The 15,577-nt window shown below is 37.8% G+C and overlaps 1 protein-coding gene across 19 annotated transcripts in view; it reads right to left on the bottom strand.

Moving 5' to 3' along the window:
* LOC105689422 (thyrotroph embryonic factor) overlaps nt 1–15,577 on the bottom strand; it is a 79,382-nt gene that overhangs the window by 30,975 nt on the left and 32,830 nt on the right. For 12 of the 19 annotated variants that reach the window (XM_048651089.1, XM_048651095.1, XM_048651090.1 and 9 more), the window contains one exon: nt 11,601–11,630. The exons of the other annotated variants lie outside the window; for them this stretch is intronic. In XM_048651089.1, coding sequence (XP_048507046.1) covers nt 11,601–11,630 — 30 coding nt within the window. The remainder of the gene's footprint in view (nt 1–11,600; nt 11,631–15,577) is intronic. 19 annotated transcript variants of the gene reach the window in all.

Here is a 15,577-nt window from a genome sequence, read left to right as displayed (position 1 = left end):
TTGCCTTCGTAAAGAGCAAGAACTACCGCAGAATCGCGGGGTACGATAACGGCGTCAGTATTAGAGTTCCTCGAGTCGTCGTGGCTCCGGTAAAATCGAAAGTGGAGAAATGGCGTCAAAAGCGAACGGCTCTCTCCGCGACTCGGCGTAGCGAAAGGAGTGGTGGAGGTGTCTACCGACGAATATGCGGTATACGTGGAGTAAAGTTGCCGGTTTCTCGTCGGTGGAATCTGAATCACCGAAACCGGTCCAATCCTTTCCTCTCTTCCCTCCGATCCCCTTCCCAGGCTTTTACCGCCCTCTTCCTGGTCCGCACGCCGGTCTTCGCGAACGCGGAAACCAGCCTCGCGCACTCCCCCTTTTTACTCTTTCTACACTCTGTATACCTTCTTTTTTCCTTTTCCTTTATTTACGCGAATTCCTTTATTTTTAACTCCGCGATTTCGTTTTCGCTTTTTTTTCGCTTCTCCCTCCCTCCCTCTCTCTCTCTCCACCTTTCCCCTTCCATGGTCGACGATTTCGGGGCCCAGTTCTCTTCTTAGGAACCTCGCGTTTCGGGTCGCCCTCAAAATACCCAGGAATTAAGGCTTCCTCGGGCGAGTTAATATTATTCTATCATTTTATTTTCATATTTTCGTGTTTTTTTTTTCTTTCATTATTCTTCAAAAACCAGAATCTGCGATACGGGTTCTCGTGTTCACTTACATGGTAAGTCGTCTCCCTCGATGCGAATCCAAATCCCGAGAAATTAATATCATAATATAATATATTGCAGACGCGAGTTACAATATAATCACTCACTGCAGCATGATTCAGCTTAACGATATTATCACACTTAATTTTAATGCGTTCACCGTCGAACAATAAACTGCATCGTATTGTGCATGCACACAAAGTTTAACAAAAATTATTTCACGAAATTGTTACGACCTTGATTTTGTTCTATTTTATTTTTCTTTTCTTCAACCCTTTGGGCTATATGTCAGATAACCCCTAACAATATCAAATAAATCGTAAAGAAGAAACTTTCAAAAGAAAATCCAAATAGTTTTACGAGGTTAGATATCTCGAGCTCATCCAAACCAATGTTAAAAAATCTTCTTTTTCCGTAAGTCGAAAATCCTGATAGTTTATGTTGTGAACCGGTTTCTCCTTTTTGGAATGGGCTCATTTTTAGAGTTTGCTTCGGAAGTCTCCAAAAGTTTCGAGTCGGCAAAGAAGAAAGATACGTTGTAAAAATGAATTTCCGGTTTCTTTTTTGGCTGCAAAGGAAATTTTCAAACACCTCGAACAAAAAATTCAGTTTTCGATATTTCGCTACACTGTTGAAACTTCAACCGCTATCGGTGGCCTGCGGGCAGCGAACTTTTTTCGAACTTCAAGAACATGTAAAAATCAAGTGTAATCACGATCAATTCCAAAGCACGTAATACACATTATTGATAACTTACTCTGTAACTTTTTTCTACACGCTAATTTTCATCGGAGTATTGAAACAATCCCCGGGGAGAAATAATACGATTACACGCATGCAATAGCTGTTATATAGGTATACCATTAACTTTAATAAGATACATATAATATATCTCCAAGTTCGATCGATGAAATAACATCGCCATGTGCCATATACGTATTATAATATTTATTGCAGCAACAGCAGCAGCGGCAACAGTAGCATAATCACGAGATGTAGACGTACACATTTATGCTAGCGATGTGTATCGAACAGATAACATCGGATAATTCTTGGTAATTTGGTGTCACCTTCGATTAAAGATCCTAGAAACTAACGATCCAACGCAAACGTTGTCATTTTTTCACTTTCCATTTTTTCACGGTATTTTTTTATACTCCATTTTTTATTCAATTCTCAGGGAGATCGATACATCGCCCGTACAAAAAAAAAAAGCTCCCAGATGATCGCTTGGATTTTTTGTCTCGTCAGATAAACGTGACCGGAAGTGCACCTGTTTAAAAATGGGACCCGCGTGACGGTCGTGTACTACATACGGGCAACCTAATAAACCGTTTATCTATGAATATACATACATGAAAAAAACAAAAAAATCCGTACGTACGCACGAATGAAATAAAAAGGATCAATTTTGTCCGAGTATCCGAACAAATGATCCGTGCACATCGCATTCCATAGTTTTTCGTGCGGTTTCTATATGATTTATCTCGCGAATGAGAATGTACAATCGTATACATCCTTCTCATTCGTTCGTTTGATTTTTCAATATAATGGATATAATGTAAAAGTGGAAGGAAGCTGTTGTTGTTACTGGTGGTGCTGGTGCTGCGCCCATCGAAAAGGTTAACCATTATGGTGACTTATTGATCATTGGTGTCGACAGACTACCAGTAGAGAGTCTTGATTTCATCCTCCCGCCTACGGTACGGTACGGTATCGAGTATATGATATAGGTATATAATCATATACGTAAATGGATGCAAAAAAAAATAAATAAATAAATAAATAAAATGAAGGAGTGTAAAATACACACTCATATGTATAGAAACTATACTCCGGTTAGAATTATACATGCTATTAACTATGGAGATATTTATTAGCCTTTTCAGTAAAGTCAAGGAAAGAAATATTCCGGCTTCGGTATTAAGACTGAAGCGATATAGACTTTCGCCTGCATCGATCGGATCTTATTACGGGTCATGAGAAAAACAAAAAAAAAAATAAATAAATAAAATTATAAGGAATCAAATCTGTCAAACAAATATTTGCAAGATAACGAAATTAAGGAACTGAATTGAAAGTGTAATTTTGTAAAATTCCGTTTCTCGTAATCATTCTCGCTCCAGTTGATGGATTTTCGAAATTTTTATTTTCGTACCGCCTAATTAATTATCATTCAATTGGTTTATGAACCACCGCGAAATTGATTATGTAATTCGAAATCTACTTGGCGTATGTGCGGTATGCGAAAAAGTTATTTTTTTTCTCACCATTTTAAAAGTTCTCAGGCGGTCGATCTGAATATCAGCAGCGTCTGGTAAACTTCAATTTTTATTTCAACCAGATCCTTTTTTAAAAAACAAACGGAACATGCGTTTGAAACGTCGTAAGTTCATTGAAAAAAATTCACGATTCGCCTGCATCGTAACTTTCTTCATATTTGGAAATTATCAAATTAACGGATGAAATAATTGAAAGAATTTTTTCGAAATTTCGTAAAGTCGTCGATTTCGAGTCATTTAAATTGTTCCACAGTCGGACAATGCTCATCGAAAATTTCATGGGAACGAGAAATCTTCGAGGTATTTTTGAGGTACCACAATTGGTTGAGAAACTTTGAGAGATCGAAAGAAAGAAGAAGGCAAAAAAAATTGAACAAAAAGAATGGCGAGGATCAAGTTGGCAGAGAATGGCCTATATATGTATATTCGTATACACACGCGCGCTTCGCTTTTCGTTGGTAGTATACGGTTCATAACTCGTGAACACGCCTCTTGGGAATTGACTATACTTGCTTATCTTGACAGCGTATAACTGACGGGGATTTCATTGCTTTCGGAGAAAGTGTATAACGAAAGTCTTCCGATTGCTAGTTATAAGCATTCGTATATGTATGGATGATATTTTTCGTTGATTCCACGCGTCGAATATTTATACTTATGCGTATAAATATACACATATTATGTCGAAATCCGCATCCCATCGTAATGTCAACGATAATCAACGGCTAAACCGGACGCACCTTCGGTCCACACTGACCGCTCAAATTTTCGTAACTGAAATCATTCTTTTTTCGAAAACTGGAAAGCGATAAGTGCCAACGCAATTATCGAATCCAATCATTACCCCACCGATGCAACGTATTTTCAGAGCTAGGGACAAGGAAGTTAAAACCTTCAAAAAGTTGAAGATATCGCCAATATTCGCAAAGCATAAAAAGCGAGAAGCTCCGTCCAGAAATTTAGTTTTTCAAATCTTCATCGAAATTATAATTAAATTTTCGGAGCACAGATTCCCGACCGACGTAATTTTCATGTTTTTCGAATTCGCTTGATATTCGAGGAATAATGGAAATTTCCTCGATGCGAAAATTGTTGGTCAAGTCCTTCCTGTAGTTCTTTTCTCATATTTGTATCGTACACCTACATTTTTAGCCATGAACTCTTTGGCTTCCTTGTGTCACGGTAGAACGACGTCGTTGGACTAATAACATAGTCCAAAAATGAGAGAAAAAGAACCGAAGGAAAAACAAAAAAACACCCAATCCCCAGCAAAAAAAAAGTTCAAATATAAAATAACTATACGCGCAACAGCGTTCCCTAGTGTTGGCAGGGGGTAGAGGGGTAGGTCAGAGTTTCAAGTTACAAGAATATTAAGCACAAATTTTTCACTCACCCCTTTCCGCCTACGACGTATAGTAAAAGCCAGTGCACAGCAGGCAGTATTATACTATAGGGCATGTAGTATGTGTGAATATGTATACGTGACACATATGTATGTTGTACATGGTGTATACATACCGGCAGCGTTCGTAAATATAAATATCGAGTTACCCTAAGGCCTAAGGAAACTCCTCTTGACGCCCGATCGCGACGTTGGGTGGGTGTGAGAATTCAAGTGTGCATAATAACGTATGTAAGTATGTATTAGGTATACCAATGTAAACCTATTTACTTATCTATATGAAAAGTGAATTTTGATTCATTTATTTATTCGTTAATTCGTTCATTGGTTCATTCATTCGCATCTTATTCGAGATGGAAAAAAAAAAAGAAACTTTATCATTTAACTCGACATGTCTGTATGTGAAAAGTATCAAGAATTCCACATAAATTAACCATTAGATATACATATGTGTGTACATACATGACCGTACGTATACGTATATAAATTATCAGATATACGTGTGGTGTAGAAGTCGCGTGGATGAATAATTTGAATCTTATCGTATGTATACGACATGGTATCCATGTGTTTATATATATATGTATATATACCTTATATACTCCTAATATATTCGGTTAGCTCACGTTTAATTGTTCCGATCAAAGTCAAGGGCACGATAAAAGTTGCGTGCGCGTATATAGGTACAACGTATAATACGTACATACATGCCATTTAACCGTCAATTGAACACAGCTAAAAATATACGTAAGTTACAGTACATCAGAATCTATGTGTATGAGATCGACGACGACGACGTACGATAACTTTTGTACCTTTTTCCCTCCAATACAACATAGGTACCTACCTATTTTGAAACACCTGTACTATTCAACAAACAGATAAATGCACGTTTATGTATATGGATGTGCATGTAATTGTTTTATTAATATACATGTATATATACAGATGAACCGGATGTACGTCGAGTAATTTTCTATCATTTAAATATGAATATAAACGTATAAAGTTGTAATTATTTTATAGTTATTTTTTATCTATTTTGCTCTTAGAATCCCGTCATTATTTTATTGATACGAATTTCAAAAATATACATTCACACAAGATTGTGTATTGGGCAAAAAAAAACATATGTGAGCTATGACGCGAAATGACCCATACATTTATCGAAATTATATAAGGTTCATTTCGCGTCAATTCGACCCTGTTCTCATAATTTCCCGATTATTTTTTTTCTTTTCAATGCCATCGAACAAAAATTGAACAATTTTGGAAATGCTACGAAACTGATGATAAAAAATTAAAGGTAATCAATCATCTTCTCTAATTCTTGAAGATTTTAGACAGTCTAATCGAATTCACGAAATTAGTTGAAATTGGTATTAAAAAAAGACGAAGCTTTAAAAGAATTAGGAGCTAAGAAATAATCATGATGATTTTATCGAAACCAAGAACGATTGTAATAGTGAGGTTATAGACAGCTGATGAACAGATGCGCGAACTTATGAATACGATACGTCAGATACACGAGTCTTAATGGTACGTATACGGTACATGTGCGGAAAGGGAGAGAATTTGTGACGTCTTTTTTTGTCATTTTTTTCTTCTACTTGCCTAGATATAACTGAAATACGTATTTCAATGCGAGAACGCATATGTCATATACACGTGTATTTATATACGTATAAGTCTGCATGTGTGACCAACGAGTGTGCCTTGAAATTCATATAAAAGAGGCGACGTACGCCTCGTCGTACAGTGGCCTTTGGGTACGTACATAATACTTATGCTTGTACATGTTTTTCACTTTTTCATCTGTAATAATTTTTTTTTTTTTTTTTTTTTTTTTCGTACACCCAGGATTGCGTCTCTATGATGTATACGAACGGTTCAGCGGGTAACGTACGAATATGTATATACCTATATACATCGCGGAATATATTTACCTATAAATATATCCATATATATGATTAATAAAATGGGTATTTAAACACGTTACATATATCGTGTATGTGCGTAGCATGTATATATACTCCACCATACGTGGGCGTACATATATATGTACGTGTATGGTGGAGTCTACTAGCTAGTTTTGCCTTTGTCATCGGACGTTTCATTGTCGGTCGAGGCAATTCAATGGAATTGCTACTTCCTGTCCTCGGAAATTTGAAATCAGCACGAAACTGTGTCACATAAAAATTATAGAGATACGTATATACCTATAACTATATCTGTATTATTTTGACATTTTTCACATAACGATACGTTTGAAATTGATTTTGCGAGATCCGAACGTCTAACGAGATTTTTTTTGCCATAGAAATATTCTACCCGAATTCGCGTCTCGCGTTCAGCAGCTTTTCATGCTCATGACACTTTAGATATATGTGCATTCATATAAGCATTCGTATGCGGTACGTTAGCATGGGTGTATAACTATATATGCACAACATTAACCGTGCATTATGTTCACTGTTCGGTGCAGTGTTTACAGTTCACACGTGGTTGCCCCATTTAATTAGGGCAATGGTAGGCGATGCTATAGCTGCGTGTTTCTACGCGAGCTTCCGGGGTACACGCACCAACGGCCATTTTCTTTTCTAATCAGAAAAATGACGGGTATTTTTTATTTTCTTTGATTTTATTCGTTACTTCTTTTTGTCTATGAGAAAAATCACGGAGGAAAAATTAGCGTCTCGACCGCCTCCCCGTCTGCGAGGCTTACGAAATTTACCAAATTCAACGGAGAGAACAAAACTCTCCGCACGACTCATCGATGATAATGCGATGGGTGATTGCAATTTTGGTCGTATACATATGTCCGCTTGTGATTTTTTTTTTTTCACCTTTAGAATATAATTATCGTTTACTCGTACACTTGCAACGATGCACGATATTAAGAAACGCGATGTTTGAATATTCATATATGAGGCATCCCACGTGAAAACGAAGACGTTTCAACTCACTGGTCTCCGATTGAATTCTAGAATTTTTTTAAACGGAGTTTTTCCAAACCAGAACCCACACCCGGAAGCATTTTTTGATCGAAACTGTCATCTCCGATTGCAATCATTTGTCAGTAACCACCTTTCATAATGTATAACAACGCAATGTATGGAAAAAAAAATTTATTTAAATTTTTTTATTTCGTATACTCGGTGACTCTGGTTCTGGACTGACAGGCTATGCTTTGGTATGGCGAAATGGGACAGAATTGAACTCGCTCAGTGTACTCTGAGCCATTTAGGTATCTACTGAACTTCTACATATTTACTTTCTCGAACGGTTTACGACTACGAACAATTCGCAGTAATACCGCAAAGGAATGCCGCCGATCAGGTGGATCAAAGGGTCAATTCACGAGGTGTGAACGAGATCTCTATCAGGTGTTGACAGCTCGTCTGACACCCGCTCACAATGGGAGCAAGCTAAACAGAAAAGCAAGTGCTTTCACACCTCATCGTCAATTAAAAAGCTATAAATTGTGTTTGAATTCCTGCACGTGCCGGCTGTCACAATGCCTGACGCACGTGTAAAAATTGGGTAGCGATCAAAGGGATGTAGGTATCCCTTTTATCGGCGAACCGGAGCTCGCTACCGCACTACGTTCAGAGTGCATTTGCCTAATATTTTTTAGATACTTCGTTTGGTGCGAGAAAGCTAAGCGTGGCGCGAGCACAGGGCGTGAGGCGGTACGCCGCGGAGCGGTAAACATACGAAGGAGATCGAGAGCGCTCGGGTGCAGCCCGCCAGAATATGAAATCTAGAGTTATGTGTAATCTGCCATCACGTTTTTCTCACGATTTCGCATGGAATTTGTCGCGTATGTAACTACTAGATGACGAAAAGGGGTGAAGAATCGCGCATGCATTAAATTACCGAAGTGTCATTTAGCGCCCTCGTATGTTGATTGTGAGATGAAAAAAAATTAGGTGTATATACGAGTGGAATAGTACTCCGTGAATGGCATAACGTACAACTAATTGCAAATGGGCGATTGACAATGCGCTATAGTGCAGAGGACCTTGTGTCTTCGAAAATGTTCGAGCTGTTGTTCGTTCAGACTCGGAACTTGTTAAAGGAGAATAGAAGAGTAAAGAAGCTGGAAATGGCGACGATCTGTGGAGGCAAAAGTAGGAGCAGTTTGAAGATGTAATCATCGTTATATTATGTACTACGTACCTATACACACATATGTACATCGTTATAAACATTATCATTATAACGAAATTCTAGTATGGGAAATCTTTCCAAGTTGTATCGTCGACAATTTCACCGAATCATTTTACAATTTCGGAGCATTTGAAAATTTTGAAATTCCAGATGAACAAAAATCATACTGTTTCAAATATCTGTGAAAACCTTCCTCAACTTAGAATTACATAAGAGATGATGTGAATTTTGATTAAACTTTTGTGAAGTAAAAGGATGGTCTCTATCGTAAAATTGATCCCAAAATAATTCTCGCAACAGGTGTCAAGCCTTTTTATCAATTAATTTCTAGATTGTCGGACAAAATGTATACTGCTGCAACAACGAAAAACCAAAAAACAAAGAAATCAAGGACGTTCGTAAAGAAAGACCCGAAGCACCGAAGCAAATCTGACGTAGATTTTTGGGACGCTACTTATGCTATTGGTTGAAAAATTTGTAACGAAATTAAAAAAAAAAAAAATGGAGGTGATAAAACGTTCGTCGAATTGTCATAAAACGACCCATGTACGGCGATAGCGACTAGAGCGAGTAATACATAATATAAGCCTCTATAATGTATGCAGGCCGAATCAAAAGGCCGTTGAAATCTCATGAATAGATCTGCAGAAAAAAGACCCTATGTAGAATACGTATAATGAGTATACTATATTCACGTGTTATAACATAGGAGCTGCGGACGCGATCGGTGTACCAATATAATTAAATATAAATTCCAAAATCTGTTTTCGAAGATTCGTACGCGTTCGTGTGCACGGCAAGACTTCCACGCAAAAACCGGAAATTCGTTGTCAACGACCGCTCAGAATTCTGTCATAAATTGATTGTGTTGGATTTCGAATCGGAGAAAGAATTCAACGCAATCAAAGAAATCTCTATTTTCACGCGTTTTCGAGTATAATACCGAATTCAAAAATTTTCAGTTCATTTTTCTTCGAATCATCATATCTCCAAAATTACAAGTACACCACTGATTCTGATCCGAAAAACCAAATAACGGAATTCGGAGTTCGTTCTAAAAATTATTCGACTTGTCGCAATTCCGTTTGATCATTACAGCGCGGGAATCCCGTCAAAAGATTGGAAAATTGAGAGTAAAAAAAAGGAGAATTAACGAGAAAAAAAAAAAATAGAAAAATTGCGACGTTGCTGATCGATGATCGCGCGATATCCGGTTCTGGAGTTATGCGTGTCTTGCACAGACTACGCGCGGAGGAGCACGAAGAGTCCTTGGGAGCTTTGCTAATATAGGAACGCTTGGAAATTGCGTGTTGCTTTGATGGCTAGAAAAGTCAGGATGAAGGGATAATCCGCATATTATACGCACGTAGAATACAGGTATAACGTAGGCACATTGATTTTCAATCAAAGATCGGGTTACCTACCTATTTAAATACACGTATACACGTCACTCGACTCTGGAGAGGTTGAAAAAAAATATCGAGATCAAAAATGTCCTCCGTTCTCTGAACTACATCTATACGTGCAAAATATAATAATAACAATGATGGAGATAAGATCCATCCCTTCGATCCGATAAAGATAGAGATTAGGAGACAGAGAGATGTGGAAATTGTTGGATGATAATTGAAATCTACGTGTAATTGGCAATATACATATGACAGGTATATGTGAAATAATTTTAGAGCGTCTCGTACGTCGAAAATCGTTTGAAATTTAACGGACGTATTGAAATGATGGGAACCGATCAAACTGAGTAAACCGTCTAACGCAGGGAACGAATAAAACGTGGATGGGTACTGTGTGGGTAAATGCGGTATTCGCTATACGTACACCGATAAATGTATGTGTGTAAGTGCACAAACGGATGGGTAAGAAGGAGGGGTTCGGTTCTCTAACTCACAATCAAATACAGAAGGCACGTACATACATACGCCTCAACGAATATACGCGTCGAATCGAATCATTGTCAAATCGCTTCTCAGCGTTAACTGAATCTGTATCTTTCGAGCACCTATATCGCCATCGATATCCGATACATAGATTTCTAATTATCAATCACACGCAATAATCGACGATAATTAGGATACTGATAAAAGACCTGCGTATATATTCACACCGTATCGCACAGATGCGATATGCGTGTACATAAGTTGCATTACATACGACACGTATATATGCGTATATATGTATACGCTACGTTTATGTACAGGACGTACCTTCATAGTACAAGAAAATGCGACAGGATGTGACGTCACAAGGACAAAACATTCTCCTCCCTGTCTAATAAAAATGATTACGTGTTTATACGGAGTATATAAGTTATGTATCGGTACGTATATATGAAAAAAAAAAAAGAAAAATATAAATTTATATCTGAGTTTTCTATGTGTATTAGATCGTACTTCGCTTTATTGCTTATACGTGTATAGGTCATACGCCGGGCGTACGTGTGTGTACGTGGTATAAAACTCGAGATGCAACCAAGTCTCCGCAGTCTAATAGCCATGCATGTGCCATAATCCGACGATGGTGGTTAGATACGGAAGATGACCTTCTTCGGGTTTTGATATCTTTCATGTACATACACTTGAAACGCTTCGATACATAACAATTGTATAGATAATATACGCGCAGAGATACAGATATGTAGATCCACCTACAGCTGGTACATATAGGTACGTGCACCTTCAATTATCCTGGGAAAGAACGATTTTCTTCCCCGCGCACCATAAAATGCATAGGTGCATGCATATGTGCATATCTAGGTATATACATATATATTACATGTATGTTACGTATCTGAAACTACTCTCTCGATACATTTTATAAAAATTTATTCAAAAGACGTGCAAAATCAAATATATATCACCCATGGAAACTCGCACACGTCTAAAATATATATATATGTAGACGATAAATGCAAAAGTAACACAGAATAATAATTGGAAAGAAAAACAATACAAAAAAGGAGAAAAATGAAAATGAAAGTAGAAAAAAAAAAAAAAAATCAAAAAAAATTACCAATATGGCGTTTGCCGCGACTTACCCTTCAGTGAGGATGTTATCATGGGGTCACCTGAAAATTATATGATTAAAACATCTTGTAATCTTTTTTCAAACATATATTAAAAAATGTATTCAGATATATATTACGAAGGTCTTCGATAGAGATGTCTTGGAATTTCCATTTTTCATAAATTCTAGAAGTATGAAAACTCCAAAACCACATTATCGAGAACCACCCTGCAGATATATGCATATATGATTTTTGTGAGAATAATTTCAGTCGATGTGGATGTGCTGTAAAGTTACACCGTATGACAACGAATGGATTCGTAGCTAATCTGTTACGAGTGAAAATACTCTGACGAAAGACAAAGATTGAAAAGGGAGAAAAAGAGGCACGTGAGTCAACGATCTTATAATACGGTTTATAGTCTCGCGGTCGCGAGAGACATGTAACCGCGACGGGAGGGTCTTTGAAAATTGCATAAGGTGTTACACGTAAAGCGTTGAAAGAATAATAGAATTATCGCCTTTTATTATAGTTCGCAATTTTGCATCGTGGCGCGAAGAACGGCATCCTACGTTCAATATGTATATCTTATTGCAGTACGATGAATGTATCGTGTTTGTTGTAAAACACAAAGGTGTACGTACGTACGTACATGTTCGTGTGTTTCAATGAAAACTTTGGAAAACAAGAACACAATTTTTCGCAAAAATCATCGATCATAAACGCTGATTTCAGGTCGATTCGATAACTCATAGTGTAACCATCAAACGAGAATTTGGTTGGTCCGAGTCGGAGGCTCGATCCTGTCAAAGGGATGAAAATCCATTGGGAGGCCAAAACGCGGGTAAAAATTCATATCGATCAATAATTGGTATTTGAGAATTTCCTCGACGTATACGTATGTTTTTACCGCATGTAGAACAATGTACAATACGTATCACGTGGGTATGCGTATTCGTCTATGTGGACGCACACGTAGTTGTAGGAAAAGGTTTGGTTAGGGTTGGGCTCAACGGGTCCTTGCAGTGCGTGGGCCACGCTGGGCAGGGCTCGGGGTCAAGGGATCATCGCGGTTTAAAAAAGGGGAAATGTTTCTCTTGAGATACTCCATCTCGATTCGCATATAATGCTCCGGTGGGAGGTACACGGCATCGGCGTCACCGACGATTTTCTTGACTTTGAACTTTTGAAGAATGCTGCTGCAGACTGAACAACCTCTCGACGATCATTGTAAAAAAAAATCATTCCACTCGTAATGAGGAATTCCTCCGCTATTTATTTACAATTCCAGCTTATGTACATGGTAATCGCGAACGAAGAGAATACGAAAAGTGTTTCGATTCACGGAGTGGAAATTAACGTTCCCCTTATTTATATCAACGTGACATTGTGGTCCGAAAATTAAATTCTCTGTTACTCGAAACCGAAGTCAAATCAGACGAAATAACTGTTCGAAGCTCGACGGAGTGAAAAATCGTGAAAGTAGGCGAAATTTAAGGCGGGGGACCGGTTTAAAATCTTTGAACGAACTTTTTCTTTTTTTTTTTTGTTCTTCCGTTCCTTGCCGCGCGATATCGAAGTTTTACATTTTGAGAACAGTTTCGGGAACTTTATGTTCCAGCTACCAGACGTGATAACCGCCAATATTTTCCGGTCTTTTCATTATTCCAAAGTTCATATCCACGAATATTGACGAGATTCGCGCTTCGAATGTTAAATAATTATGACAATAAGCAGAATTCGTTGTATTCTCCTATTGCTCACAGCGCATATAATGAAATATGTGGAATAATTCTAAGGTGTTTGCAATACCTCCGCGCAGGTGCGCGGGTGTGAGTTGTATAGAATTTCATTTTTATTTGTCTCCTTTCATCTATGATTATTTGTTTTTTTTTTTTTGCCATTTTTTACTCATGATGCGTTGAATAAGAAGGCCTGACTTATTCGTTCCATGTAACTCATGTACGTACAAAAATAGTCGAGCAACAGCAGCGATGTTTGTACATAAAATGATACACATGCACAGAAAGATATAATACATATCATACATACGGCTTCGTGACATGTGTATATACATGCATATGTACGCGTGTATGTACATACCGAGCTTTGCATTTCTCTTATGTATATCTTTGCATTAACTTTGTCCTACTTTTTATCTGATCTAGACGCTAAAAATCTGTATAATGTTCATTGACAAGCGGGACGAATGAAAAAACAAAAAAAAACCCCCAATCACATATCGATTTCTCAATGAACGGCTCTTCGAAAATTGCGATTATTTGTCCGTATGGAGAAAAAAAAAAAAATTGAAGGAAAAATAAAAATCCGAAGAGAAGGGAAAAAAATGAATTAAGTAAAGTGGTCGAGAGCGTCATGTCCGATCGATTTATGGTTCATCGTGTCGTAAGATTATGAAGTGAACTCTCCAGAGTCTAGTATCTGAGCAGGAGAACGCGTATAATATATATATACACACGCGTGCACACGTTATATCAATATATGTAATATACATAGTAAAATATAAGCAGGACAAAGAGGAAAACGGGATACCATGATACGGATATGGGATGTATATATATATAATAGAAGGTATATAAGGAATAAAATAAGAAGAACGAGGGAAGAGCAAAGGGTAATACATCAAGAGCGACAGGATCGCGTGTCTTCGCACACGCCAAAGTAGGTACACGAACATTATAGGTAAAATACTATCGGTATGGGTATATAAACGACACACTATATATCACATACACATATACTATACCATACGTGTCACAGCGGACAATACAAACTTTATATGCATCGCGACATTCTTGTTCGCTCATACACATCCATGTGGTACATACATGTGTGTACATGTTATAATAATCTCAAAGATCTCGCTAATCTTTACAACGTTCTTCTAACGCGTCCATATACCGAGTATGTAATGCATATATGTACACATACATAGCGATACGTGTATGTATATCACTCGCGGATACTGGAATCGTATACCAATTTTTATTTCATTTTCATATATCCTCGTGCACGGACCGAGAAGGAGAAAATGAGGAAAAAAAAAAAATTGGCAGCCAGCGATTGGCAATAATTCGATCGTTTCGATGTAGAAGGATCAATTTATTTTACAGATTCGAGACATTCCCCCAAAAGATATCAAGGAAAAATCGGTGGTACCATCTGGTACGTATGTACGTACGTAGATGTAAGAAGTATTTTTATTCTAACGCGATAAAAAATTAGCGAAAATTGACTCCGATATTATCATAGTCATCGAGCGATCCGAACGGCTCAGCTGATCAAAATGAGTTCACACCTGAAGATCTCGGTTCAAGGTCGTCTCAGGGTCAGGATACAAAAGGCCGATCGCGTCGTCTAATCGAGGTCAGCCGAACGGTGGGGGTGTAGATTAAGAGAGAATAAAAAATTTATGGTTCCTCGTGAAAAAAAAAAAACTACCGAGAACCTCGTCAATGACTTCAAAGTCCAGAGAGCAATAATATCTCGACGAATAAAAAAATTATAATAATTCCAATGAATGAAACCGTTGCGATGATTGTTATACATGGCGTCGGTTTTCTCGAACGTGAAAGGCCAAAATTTTTTGGCACAGACGGTCCTATTCACGTTCGAATTCGTCGAGGAATCTTCGATTTGAACGGACCACCCTGTATACATGCGAAAAAAAAAACCATACGGGATTGTGGAAAACTGCTGCTACATCTAATCATCGTTACATTATCCTAGGCAGCGAAAAGGAACGCTGCGCGATGCAGGCTGTTTGGCCTTGAACATATAATAGCCATACAACAGAACCCAGAGGAATCAAGACATCTCTACATACCTATACGTACTCTACGTACGTACATGAGTAATATACCGTGTAGTATTCTTTCGGAATTGCTCGTTAGTCACCCACACATATTTGTGCAGCGCGCGTATACATATATGTGGATGTTTAGTTGGTACGCGAGCAAATGTTAACAGGAAGACCACACAACACC

This window comes from Athalia rosae, chromosome 2 (genome assembly GCF_917208135.1).
Source record: "Athalia rosae chromosome 2, iyAthRosa1.1, whole genome shotgun sequence".
NCBI classification, from domain to species: domain Eukaryota; kingdom Metazoa; phylum Arthropoda; class Insecta; order Hymenoptera; family Athaliidae; genus Athalia; species Athalia rosae.
Note: the sequence above shows the minus strand (reverse complement) of the source record. Positions and strands in the feature narration are given on the sequence as shown.